This window comes from Girardinichthys multiradiatus, chromosome 23 (assembly GCF_021462225.1).
Source record: "Girardinichthys multiradiatus isolate DD_20200921_A chromosome 23, DD_fGirMul_XY1, whole genome shotgun sequence".
NCBI classification, from domain to species: domain Eukaryota; kingdom Metazoa; phylum Chordata; class Actinopteri; order Cyprinodontiformes; family Goodeidae; genus Girardinichthys; species Girardinichthys multiradiatus.
Genome location: NC_061815.1, coordinates 50,577,957 through 50,590,803, shown reverse-complemented (window position 1 = coordinate 50,590,803; position 12,847 = coordinate 50,577,957). Strand labels below are relative to the sequence as shown.

At 45.5% G+C, this 12,847-nt stretch overlaps 1 protein-coding gene across 2 annotated transcripts in view; it reads left to right on the top strand.

Moving 5' to 3' along the window:
- The window catches only part of mgat4b (alpha-1,3-mannosyl-glycoprotein 4-beta-N-acetylglucosaminyltransferase B), a 100,026-nt gene that overhangs the window by 48,243 nt on the left and 38,936 nt on the right, over positions 1-12,847 (top strand). For both annotated transcript variants that reach the window (XM_047353712.1, XM_047353713.1), the window contains exons 3-5: positions 2,695-2,874; positions 3,249-3,392; positions 8,013-8,146. In XM_047353712.1, the coding sequence (XP_047209668.1) occupies positions 2,695-2,874; positions 3,249-3,392; positions 8,013-8,146 (458 nt within the window). The remainder of the gene's footprint in view (positions 1-2,694; positions 2,875-3,248; positions 3,393-8,012; positions 8,147-12,847) is intronic.

Genomic DNA, 12,847 nt, shown 5'->3' with positions numbered 1-12,847 from the left:
AAGTGTTCCCTCTGATTACCAGCCCCATTTTAGATATGATATTATGGCCTCAGATAATGGACTTGTATCTGTTCTGGTTCTGTTAGATCTCAGTGCTGCATTTGATACAGTCGACCATAATATTCTCTTAGAAAGGCTGGAATATGCTGTAGGGATCAGGGGAACAGCACTAGGCTGGTTTAAATCTTATCTGTCTGACAGATTCCAGTTTGTTCATGTAAATGATAAATCATCTTTAAACTCCAGGGTTAATTGTGGAGTACCACAGGGTTCAGTACTTGGGCCAATTCTCTTTACTATATATATGCTTCCAATAGGTCAAATTATTAGGCAGCATAGGATAAATTTTCACTGTTACGCTGATGATACTCAGCTTTACTTATCCATAAATCCTGATGAGCCCAACCAGTTAGATAGACTACAAGCATGTCTTGAAGATATAAAAATTTGGATGACTTTAAATTGTTTGCTTCTAAATTCAGACAAGACAGAAGTTGTCGTCTTTGGACCGGAGTCTTTAAAAAAGAAACTGCTTAGTTAATCACTTAACCTGGATGGCATTAAATTGACCTCCGGTAATAAAGTAAAAAACCTTGGTGTTAACTTTGACTAGGACATGTCATTTAAATCCCATATTAAACAGGTTTCTAGGATTTCCTTCTTTCATCTCCAGAACATTGCCAAAATTAGAAATATCCTGTCCAGGAGTGACGCTGAAAAACTAGTCCATGCATTTGTTACTTCAAGGCTGGACTATTGTAATTCTTTACTATCAGGATGTCCACAAAATGCAGTTAAAAGCCTTCAGCTGATTCAAAATGCTGCAGCAAGAGTTCTGATGAAAATTAAAAAGAGAGATCATATTTCTCCTATTTAGCTTCCCTTCATTGGCTCCCTGTTAAATCCAGAATATAATTTAAAATTCTCCTCCTCACATATAAAGCCCTTAATGATCTAGCTCCATCATACATCAGAGATCTGATTGGTCCATATGTTCCTAACAGAGCACTTTGTTCTCAGACTGCAGGTTTACTGGTGGTTCCTAGAGTCTCTAGAAGTAGAATGGGAGGCAGATCCTTTAGTTATCAGGCTCCTCTCCTGTGGAACCAGCTCCCAGTTTTAGTCTGTGAGGCAGACACCCTGTCTACTTTTAAGGCTAGGCTTAAAACGTTCCTTTTTGATAAAGCTTATAGTTAGAGTGGCTTAGTTTATCCCGAGCTATCTGTGTAGTTATGCTGCTATAGGCTTAGGCTGCTGGAGGACATAATGACCACTTTCACCCTCTTCGCTACATTCTCATACTACTCTCTAATTTTGCATTATTTGCTGTTATTTCAGCTTTTAACTTTGTTCTCTCTTTTCTCTTCCTAGAAGCTACACCTGGCCTGGCTCTGTGTCTACCTGTGACACCTTTCTGGAGAGGGGCATCGTCCGAGCTTCTGCTGGCAACAACTTAATGCTCACCTTCTACAGATGATCCACATGACCCTGTCTTTCAGTGTTTAACCCTTTCTCTCTCCTAGACATGGCTACTGACTGAGCTTCTACTGTAACTAACTCTATGTTCTCTCTTTCAGACTCTAACCTTGAAAACTGGCTCAGAGTTTATCTGTTCTTTCTTTCTAGATGAAACGACTAAAGGAGCTACATCCATTAACATTTACTTTTCCTTCCCATAGAAAGTACTCCTAGATCAGTGCTTCTTTGTTCTTTTTGTGTCTCTGCTCTGTTCTCTCTAACCTCCAGTCGGTCGTGGCAGATGGCCGCTCACACTGAGCCTGGTTCTGGTTCTGCTGGAGGTTTCTTCCTGTTAAAAGGGAGTTTTCCCTCTCTACTGTCGCTACATGCATGCTCAGTATGAGGGATTGCTGCAAAGTCAACGCCAGTGACTGTCCACTGTCTCTACATGCTCATCCAGGAGGAGTGAATGCTGCAAGTCACTGACTGGATGCAATCTGCTGGGTTTCCTTAGATAAAAAAACTTTTTATCCAATTTGAATAAATAACTGAATCTGACTGAACTGTTCAATGGTTACGATTAATTAGAATGGATGAACCTGACTGTTGTGAAGAACCTTGAGACGACATGTGTTGTGAATTGGCGCTATAGAAATAAACTGAATTGAATTGAATTGAATTGAATCTAAAACCCACCTGCTCAGGTTGTCAGAGGGTAGACGGAGATTTCTGCATGAGAGACCAGCAGCAACTACTGGACATCTACCTTCACAGAACATCAACTCACTGAGAGATGATGGACTGATTGCTAATAGTAGTCAGAGGGCCCGGTGGCGCTAATTGTATGGCAGCCTCACTTCTGTCAGTGTGCCCCAGGGCTGCTGCGGCTACAATGTAGCTCACCGCTGTCAGTGTGTGAATGTATCTATGAATGGGTGAATGAATGGATGGATGGATGAATGGGTGGATGACTGATTGTAGTGTAAAGTGCTTTGAGGTCTCTGGGGACTTGATAAAGTGCTATACAAGTACAAGACATTTACAGTTTACCATGGACAACTGGACAATTAGATTTTTATCTCCATGTTCCTGCTCAAATGATGTCTTTTACCCTCTATCTGTTGATGATGATGACGATGACAATGAGCTGTCCAATAAGCTCTTTCTGCTCTCCCCATAATCCTGATAGTCCCTTTAGGAATCCGGTAACAGCCCTGTTGTATGCTTTCTCTGCAGGAGATGTGGTGGACATCTACCAGAGGGAGTTCCTGGCCCTGAGGGAGCGCCTCCACTCTGCTGAGCAGGAGAACCTGAGGCGCTCCAAAGAGCTGAACCTGGTCCTGGAGGAGATCAAGAGGGCAATCGCAGAGAAGCAGGCCCTTAGAGACATCAACCGTACCTGGAGCAGCCTCTCCGGTCAGTGTGATGACGAGGAGGATTCACCTAAACTCACCAGGGAGAACTTTTGCAGCAACAGATTTTACCTAAATGTGCATCTGTTACCTATCAGAAAAAATAAATATGTTGGGATCATGCTGCAGGGATAAAGTCAAACAGTTACTGGATGCAAATTATTACAGACATTCATGACAAAGAGACTCTGGTTGAGATGGTGGAAGAGAAAGATGATTATTTTATTTTATTTGTTTAACAAATTAACAAATTAATTTAGTTGACACGCCACAATCAACACTCCTCTCCTCGTTGCTCCTCTCATCAAGGCAGGCAGGCAAGAACAATGTTTGGTACTAGAACATCTGGTCTGACTGGCTGTCCTTCTGGTTCCTCAGAGGAAACCAGGCTGAAGCTCTGGAACGTGAGCAGCAGTAAAAACGTGCTGCAGCTTCCCTCCATCTTCCATCATCTTCCTCACCTGCTGAACAGAGAGGACAGTCTGCAGCCCGCCATACACCTGGGACAGGGACGCACTGGAGGTAAGGTCGATCTGTCACCGATACTTTTTACTAAAATACCAAGTTCTTTCTGCAGGTCCTATTTTATAAAACTAAGAGCTGATAGAAACAACACAAAAAATAAAAAATAGAACTCCAAAGAACAAGGAAGCTGTGAGTGAAAGTAAGAGCTCACACCCTGATCCAACAGCCTGTAGAACCTCTTCAGCAGCCTGTAGAACCTTTTTTGGCTGCCTTTAGAACCTCCTGACAGCCTGTAGAACCTTTTTTAGCAGCCTTCAGAACCTCCTCTGACAGGCTGTAGAACCTTTTTAGCAGCCTTTAGAACCTCCTCTGACAGCCTGTAGAACCTCCTCCAACAGCTTGTAGAACCTTTTTTAGCAGCCTTTAGAACCTCCTCTGACAGCCAATAGAACAGCCTGTAGAACCTTTTTAGCAGCCTTTAGAACTTCCTCCAACAGTCTGTAGAACCTTTTTTAGCAGCCTTCAGAACCTCCTCTGACAGGCTGTAGAACCTCTTCAGCAGCCTGTAGAACCTTTTTTGACTGCCTTTAGAACCTCCTGACAGCCTGTAGAACCTTTTTTAGCAGCCTTTAGAACCTCCTCTGTCAGCCTGTAGAACCTTTTTAGCAGCCTTTAGAACCTCCTCTGACAGCCTGTAGAACCTCCTCCAACAGCTTGTAGAACCTTTTTTAGCAGCCTTGAGAACCTCCTCTGACAGCCAATAGAACAGCCTGTAGAACCTTTTTAGCAGCCTTTAGAACCTCCTCTGTCAGCCTGTAGAACCTTTTTAGCAGCCTTTAGAACCTCCTCTGACAGCCTGTAGAACCTTTTTTAGCAGCCTTTAGAACCTCCTCTGTCAGCCTGTAGAACCTTTTTAGCAGCCTTTAGAACCTCCTCTGACAGCCTGTAGAACCTCCTCCAACAGCTTGTAGAACCTTTTTTAGCAGCCTTGAGAACCTCCTCTGACAGCCAATAGAACAGCCTGTAGAACCTTTTTAGCAGCCTTTAGAACTTCCTCCAACAGTCTGTAGAACCTTTTTTAGCAGCCTGTAGAACCTCTTCAGCAGCTCTAGGAGGACAGAGGAGTTCCACTGAATGACTGCAAAGTGCAAATGAATCCCACTTCATCACCCCTCCACCCCCATGCTTCAGAACAATACAAAAACACATGAGGTGTTTGTGCTGATCTGGTGCTGAGCATTATAGTAAAATAATATCAGGATAAAATTAGAACAACTAGAAAAAAACAGAACAAAATCAGGAAAAATCTGAATAAAAGCAAGACCAAACTAACAACATTCGGTGAAGTCTGGATAGAATGAAACAAAACAATGATTAAATCAGAATAACACCAGCATGAAATTAGGGCAAAATCAGATTTAACAGTGAAATATGAACAAACTTTGAAAAAAAACCATAGAATATATAGAAAAAAAACATAAAATTAGAATAGAAGCATAATAGAGTTGAGATAAAACTGGTATGAAAGCAGAATCCGACATATTTGCTCGCTCCAGAGCAGCACCTGCCTGAACCCGTGTTGGCTGATGATGATCAGTTAATCAACGGATTAGATCAGTGGCTCCTGGCTGCTGCGTTCCCCTTTTGACTGCAGAAACGTGTTTTTCTATGCCTGCAGCAAATCCTCTGTGTTTTATTGGATTCGGATCAGGATTAGCCAAGAAAACACAGAATGTTGTGTTGGAAAAGGAAACATTATGAGAGATGTCTCACAGCAAGCTCCAATGACGTTTACTGTTAACACACAGGTCTGGTTCACAGCTAGCCTCAGGGTAACCTGCTAACTGTTCAGTCCTTATTTTTGTGACACTGTCTCATGCATTAAATTCATCCAAGAGCAAATGTTCAATTGGTGCAACCTAAAAGGTCAGGCTGAAACTGGCTCCAGGGTGATCCTGCAGTAGGAGGTTAAATGCAGGGAGAAATAATCCAAAACGTCATTAATCGCACATGCAGGATCCCCACAAACAGACCTGGCTCCTGGCTGAATTGGCAGCACAGGGACAGAGCACCTTCTGTGGACGAATAACTCACCGAAACCCCTCTGACGCAGCCAGGATCCTCTGGAAGATAAAATAAAGGGCTGCAACCAGCCAGGCTGAGCAAGCACAGTGTGTGGACTCTTATTTATTAATAAGGTGATCTTTTTTCTGCCTAGTAAAACATTTCCTACTGCTTTATATGGATGTACACCCAGATAAAACCAGAGACAACAAACGCATCAGAAAATGTAAAGCAGTGTTGCACGTTGGTGAGTGAAGGGCAGAAAATGTTTTTAGGATGAAGTGAAAGTGGTTTGTTGCCCAGAAAGTGTTTGATAATTTAGTGCGAGAATGAGATAACAACCAGGAGAGATGCAGAGGAAGATCACTATAAATGCTTGTGTGTGTGTGTGTGTGTACAGCATCTTAAATCAGGTTAAATCTAAACAGATGAACAGAACCGAAGCCTTGTTCTTTAATATTCCCATCTATCTTTGTTAAGAATTCACATTCATAAGGACTCTGTGAAACATGAGAACCTTAGGATTAATCTTCATGTGGCCAATATCATCTCCCCACTCGTCTGTAGCCCTATCCCTGTGTTGGCTTTAATGTTGGGCCTGGGTCTTAATTCCTCATATCAGGTGACGCACAAGGTGGTGGAAGGGTAATGATGTGGGCTCTGTTTGCACCTTGCAGCCATTGAGTGGACCATAATCTCCTCTGTATGCCAAAGTATTTTAGTCAAATGTGAGGCCATTGGTCTGACAACTAAAGATTGGTCAAAACTGGGTCATCAACAGAACATTGATCACAAACACCTTCTCCTGTTGAGCAATAATGTCCAAACAGATGGAAAAAACATCATCACCATTCATCAGTCTGAGTGCACACTATAAGTACCAAACAGTTATGGAGGATATCTGATGGTTTTCTTCTCTCTGAAGAAGCACGGTGGTGGCAGTTGGGTTTCTTTTTCCACTCAGCAAGAAACTCTTTAAATTTCGTTGTTTCGTTTCGTCGTCTTCCGCTTCATCCGGGACCGGGTCGCGGGGGCAGCAGACTCAGCAGAGACGCCCAGACGTCCCTCTCCCCAGACACCTCCTCCAGCTCCTCCGGGGGGAGCCCAAGGCGTTCCCAGGCCAGCCGAGAGACATAGTCCCTCCAGCGTGTCCTGGGCCGTCCCCTGGGCCTCCTCCTGGTGGGACGTGCCTGGAACACCTCCCGAGGAAGGCGTCCAGGAGGCATCCGGCGTAGATGCCCGAGCCACCTCAACTGGCTCCTCTCGATGTGGAGGAGCAGCGGCTCTACTCCGAGCTCCTCCCGGATGGCCGAGCTCCTCACCCTATCTCTAAGGGAGTGCCCAGCCACCCTACGGAGGAAGCTCATTTCAGCCGCTTGCATCCGTGATCTCGTTCTGTCGGTCATGACCCAAAGTTCATGGCCATAGGTGAGGGTAGGAACGTAGACCGACCGGTAAATCGAGAGCTTCGCTTTTCGGCTCAACTCTCTCTTCACCACAACGGACCGGCACAGCGCCCCCATTACTGCGGCAGCCGCACCAATCCGTCTGTCGATCTCCCGCTCCATTCTTCCCTCACTTGTGAACAAGACCCCGAGATACTTGAACTCCTCCACTTGAGGCAGGAACTCCTCTCCAACCTGAAGAGGACAAGCCACCCTTTTCCGGTTGAGTACCATGGCCTCGGACTTGGAGGAGCTGATCTTCATCCCAGCTGCTTCACACTCGGCTGCGAACCGCCCCAACGCATGCTGTAGGTCATGGCTAGAGGGGGCCAGCAGGACCACGTCATCTGCAAAAAGAAGAGACAAAATCCTCTGGTCCCCAAACCAGACCCCCTCCGGCCCTTGGCTGCGTCTAGAAATCCTGTCCATAAAAGTTATGAACAGGACCGGTGACAAAGGGCAGCTCTGCCGGAGACCAACATGCACCGGGAACTGGTCCGATTTAGTGCTGGCAATGCCGGCCTTCTCCAGCTCCACAAAACACGTGTGGACCGGTTGGGCAAACTTCCATGAACCCTCAAGTACCCTGCAGAGGGTATAGAGCTGGTCCAGTGTTCCACGGCCGGGATGAAAATCACACTGCTCCTCCTGAAACTCTGAAACTTATGAATGGAACTCATCCTAGGAGCTGTAGTTATTTAGCATTAGCAGCAAACTACCTGCTGGTGGACACCCAACGTGCAGCAACATTTGCTGTGCAAGTTCTCCATCAAATGCAGAAAACAAGCACATTTCAGACTTCACCTGCTGGTTTCTGCTGCTGGTTTCTGCTGGTCTCTAGGGGGAGGTACTACTCAGCTGCAGGAATGTTTTAAAACAGAAACTAGGAGTGTTATTTATTATAATAATTTATAATAAAGCAACTAGAAAAAGACCTAACACTGTTAAACTGTCAAGGTTTTACTGATATATTAAAATGTTGTGAAGCTTTGAGGCTTGATCTCTGTCTGTTTTCTGAGACGTTGTAAATATTCCTGGCTGGGAGTCATGCCACCCCCCATCCCACCTACCCTGTGTTATGCTTTCCGAGACCTGCTGAATTAACCCCCTAATCAGCCCCACTAGAACCAGTTTGTTTCCCAGCTGCTGATGTTTTCTGTGTGTGCAGTCTCAATAGTCATGGGTGTTCCCAGCGTGAAGAGAGAGGTCCATTCCTACCTGACGGACACGCTCAGCTCACTGATGTCCGAGCTCAGCCCCGCAGAGAAGGACGACTGCGTCATCGTTGTCCTCATTGCAGAGGTCAGTGTTAGTGTGTGTCTGTGTGTAAAACTACGTCAGCCATGTTGTAGAGAAACACATCTGCTCTAATGTGGAAACTATAAGAAAATACTCCAAGTTCACATTTTCCATCCCAGCGATTTATAAACAAAGCTTCAAGTTGGTCCAGAAAGATCATGAACTCAGAACATAACATGAAAACATAAAAAAATGCAAACAGCTGATGAAGAACCGTGGATGAAACAGGTGGGAGGTCAGTGTTTTTTAAAGAACACCGATTACTCAGAGTTGTAATCCTCTGCTCATGGTGTGAACCACTTTGGTATCACTTCAGCGTTGTGACCCGTTTCTTCATCACGCTGGAAAGTCCTCTGGAGGAAGATTCTTTATCCACAGCAGAGTTCTTGGAGCAGATCTGGGAGGAAACCCACCCCGTATGGATGAAGCAACCACACACTGAGGATCAGTCTGTGTATTTATCAACGATTATTCTGAACAGATTAATCCATTTTGTTCGGCATTGAGTTATTATTTTTAAACCAAATGACACAAAACTACCAAATCATCGTTTTTGCCCATTCCGCAAGGCTAAACTGCTCCATCTCCTTCATGTTGGATGTTTTTTGCTTGTGAAAAGAGATTTTCTAGTGTAACTACGGATTCTCCATTAGTTTGAGGTCTGGACTTTGACTGGGCCATCCCAACACATTTAAATGTACTCGTACTCGTACTCGTCGTCTTCCGCTTTATCCGGGACCGGGTCGCGGGGCCAGCAGACTCAGCAGAGACGCCCAGACGTCCCTCTCCCCAGACACCTCCTCCAGTTCCTCCAGGGGGAGCCCAAGGCGTTCCCAGGCCAGCCGAGAGACATAGTCCCTCCAGCGTGTCCTGGGCCGTCCCCTGGGCCTCCTCCCGGTGGGACGTGCCTGGAACACCTCCCGAGGAAGGCGTCCAGGAGGCATCCGGTATAGATGCCCAAGCCACCTCAACTGGCTCCTCTCGATGTGGAGGAGCAGCGGCTCTACTCCGAGCCCCTCCCGGATGGCCGAGCTCCTCACCCTATCTCTAAGGGAGTGCCCGGCCACCCTACGGAGGAAGCTCATTTCAGCCGCTTGTATCCGGGATCTTGTTCTTTCGGTCATGACCCAAAGTTCATGGCCATAGGTGAGGGTAGGAACGTAGACCGACCGGTAAATTGAGAGCTTCGTTTTTTGGCTCAGCTCTCTCTTCACCACAACGGACCGGCACAGCGCCCCCATTACTGTGGCAGCCGCACCGATCCGTCTGTTGATCTCCCGCTCCATTCTTCCCTCACTTGTGAACAAGACCCCGAGATACTTGAACTCCTCCACTCCTCCCGATCACGCCTCTCCAGGTGTCACTGTCGTTTTCCACGTGGGCGTTGAAGTCCCCCAGCAGAATAATGGAGTCCCCGGGAGGGGCACTATCCAGCACCCCCGACAGGGACGCCAAGAAGGCCGGGTACTCCGCACTACCACTCGGCCCGTAGGCCGAAATGATAGTCAGAGACCTCTCCCCAACCCGAAGGCGCAGGGATACGACCCTCTCATCCACTGGGGTAAACCCTAACACGAGACGGCTGAGCTGGGGGGCAACAAGCAAACGCACCCCAGCCCGTTGCCTCTCCCCATGGGCCACTCCAGAGTAGAAGAGAGTCCAGCCCCTCTCAAGGAGATAGGTTCCAGAGCCCACGCTGTGCGTGGAGGCGAGCCCGACTATTTCTAGTTGATATCTCTCGACCTCCCGCACAAGCTCAGGCTCCTTCCCCCCCAGCGAGGTGACATTCCACGTCCCTAGAGCCAACCTAAGCATCCGGGGATCGGGCCGCCGAGGTCTCCACCTTCGTCTGGCGCCCAATCCTCTTTGCACCGGTCCCTCACGGTTCCCCCTGCAGGTGGTGGGCCCACTGGGGGATGGTCTCGCGTCTCTCATTCGGGCTTGGCCCGGCCGGGTCCCGCGAGGAGCAACCCGGCAACCAGGCGCTCTCCGACGAGTCCCGACCCCAGGCCTGGCTCCAGGGTAGGACCCCGGCTCTGCCGTACCGGGCGACGTCACGTGCCTCGATTCTGTAGTCATAATGAGGGATTCTCGAACCACTCTTTGTCTGACCCATCACCTAGAGCCTGTTTGCCATGGGAGACCCTACCAGGGGCATTTAAGCCCCAGACAACATAACCTCTAGGATCATTTGAGCACTCAAACCCCTCCTCCACGTTAAGGTGGCGGTTCAAGGAGGGGCATGAGGGATTTAAATGAATCCCTTATTTAAATGTTTCCCCTTAAACCACTGGAGTGTTGCTTTAGCAGTATGCTTCTGGTCATTGTCCTGCTGGAAGGTGAACCCAGTCTCAGATCAGATTCCTGTATTTGCCACCATCCATCTTTCCCTCGACTTGGACCTGTTTTCCGGTCCCTCTTGTCGAAGGTAATTGGTTGTACCAAAACCTTTTAGAGGCTTAATAGCAAAGGGGGTGTATACATATGCACATGCCAGTTTTCTGTTTTTATTTTTTTATTCTTTATATATTTTTTTCTGATTTCACTTCACCAAGACTATTTTATGGAGATCCATCACATAAAATAGGATAAAAAACATTTAAATTACAGGTTTGAATGTAAGATAATAGATAAAATGTCTAGGGGGGCGAATACTTTTGCAAGGCACTGTAAAATCAATTCAATTCAGTTTTATTTATATAGCGCCAATTCACAACACATGTCGTCTCAAGGCTCTTCATCTAATGGTTAAAGATGCAGTTAAGAAACTAAAAGTTATTAAAACATTGCCAGAGTCTAAATGAGATGGAAAAAAGAAACTCAGGAATACAATAATCTGAAAACCATCTGAACTGTCAGCACAAAGACTGCAGCTGCAGAGCTTCTCATTCTTAGATGGGCTGATCTGCCTTGGAGAAAAGATTCAGAATATGAGATGAGAGCAGCAGGAAGTTATTACATGTATTTCCTGTTTACCTGTACTGGCGGTTTCAAATTAAAATACCACAAACTGCCTCATAAATACTGGAAATGGTGATAAGATTCTGATGAGTCTCTGGGAGACAAATGTATGTTAATGTGATGTGCTTTGAAGTGAAACACCACGGTGCTTCACTGTGTGTGTGTGTGTGTGTGTGTGTGTGTGTGTGTGTGTGTGTGTGTGTGTGTGTGTTCTTGTACTTGTTGCTGACTGAGAACCATTTTTCCTATTTTTATCGCAAAGTGAGGACATTTTGACAAAGTGAGGACATTTTGACAAAGTGAGGACATTTTCCTGGTCCTCACTTTTTCAAATTCCGTTCTTGGGACAGAGGTTAGGTTTAGGACTAGGGTATGAATTGAGTTATTGTTAGGGTCAGGTATTAACTGGTTAGGGTTAGTGTTAGGGTTAGGGTTAGGCACTAAAAATCAAGGAAAATGAATGGAAGTCAATGGAAGTAACCGAAAAGTCCTCATAAAGATAGTAAAACACGGATGTGTGTGTGTGTGTGTGTGTGTGTGTGTGTGTGTGTGTGGATAATTGACCATCAGAGTGAATGTGTGTTGGTGCATATGGTTACTCATATCCTTTGTAAAGGCCACTGGTTTAGCCAATGAGCCCACACACACACACACACACACACACACATACACACACACACAAACACACACACAAACACACAGTGATAATGTCACCGACTCTGTTTTATGCTAACTTCAAACTGCTGCAGGGGTGTGTGTTTGTGTGTGTGAAGTAACAGCCATGTTTTGACTCTGCTCTGGCAGTGTGTGTGTTTACAGTAAAAATCATACACTGAGCTCTGTTCTTTAGTTTTAGCAGAAAAGCTGGAAGTTGTTTTTTTCCTGGATTTTCTGGATGTTCTTCTAATTTATCCAGATGATTTTGCTTCTTCACTGAGGTCAGCAGGTTGGCCTGTCGAGCCAGGTAACTGCAGGGCAACAGAAGTAGTTATGCTGAGGAAAACTCCATCCAGAAACATTTCAAAACCCAATTAAAGATCTGGATCTTTATAGAAACTGCCCAAAGGAGAAGTGCAATGTGAGCCAGAGACTCTGCTTTTTATGACATTTCCAGATATTTTTACAAGAAACCTGCATAAAAGCTGATCCTGCTGCACAGCTTCATCATCACACACATCACTTTTCACTTTGTTGTCATTTTTTAAATCTAATTTCAGCATGTTATTTCTCATCAGTAAAGTAATGTTTTTGACAGCTTTTAGCCTGTCCTGCTCAGATTGTTTCAGAGGATTTTTGTCAAAATATGAATACAACACAACTGTAATGACAACATCTGGTTTATGAGTTTGAATAACTGTATTTTACTGGGTAAATATTTGTTTCTGAATAAAATATTTTATAACAGGCCAGAAAAAGCTAAAATAAAACTCAACTCCAGATCTGGTTACCTGAGAGAAGGTATCCCACCTGACCCACCTAGAACTGGTGTGTAAACCACCTGGTTCACCGGTTATGGTGACAAATGGTGCGCACTCCGTGAGCTCTCTGTTAGGCTGTTAGCAACCAGTGTTTAATTCTCTGTTTGGTTTTATTTGGTTTATTAGTTCATTAGATCCACTTGGTCTTATTTCTTAATGTCAGTTATGAGTCAGTATCAGTGGATTAATATTTGACATAATCTTTCCTCTGCAGTCTTTGTTTGATTGTTCTGTATGGGGTAAGGACGCTGTCAAAAACAACATG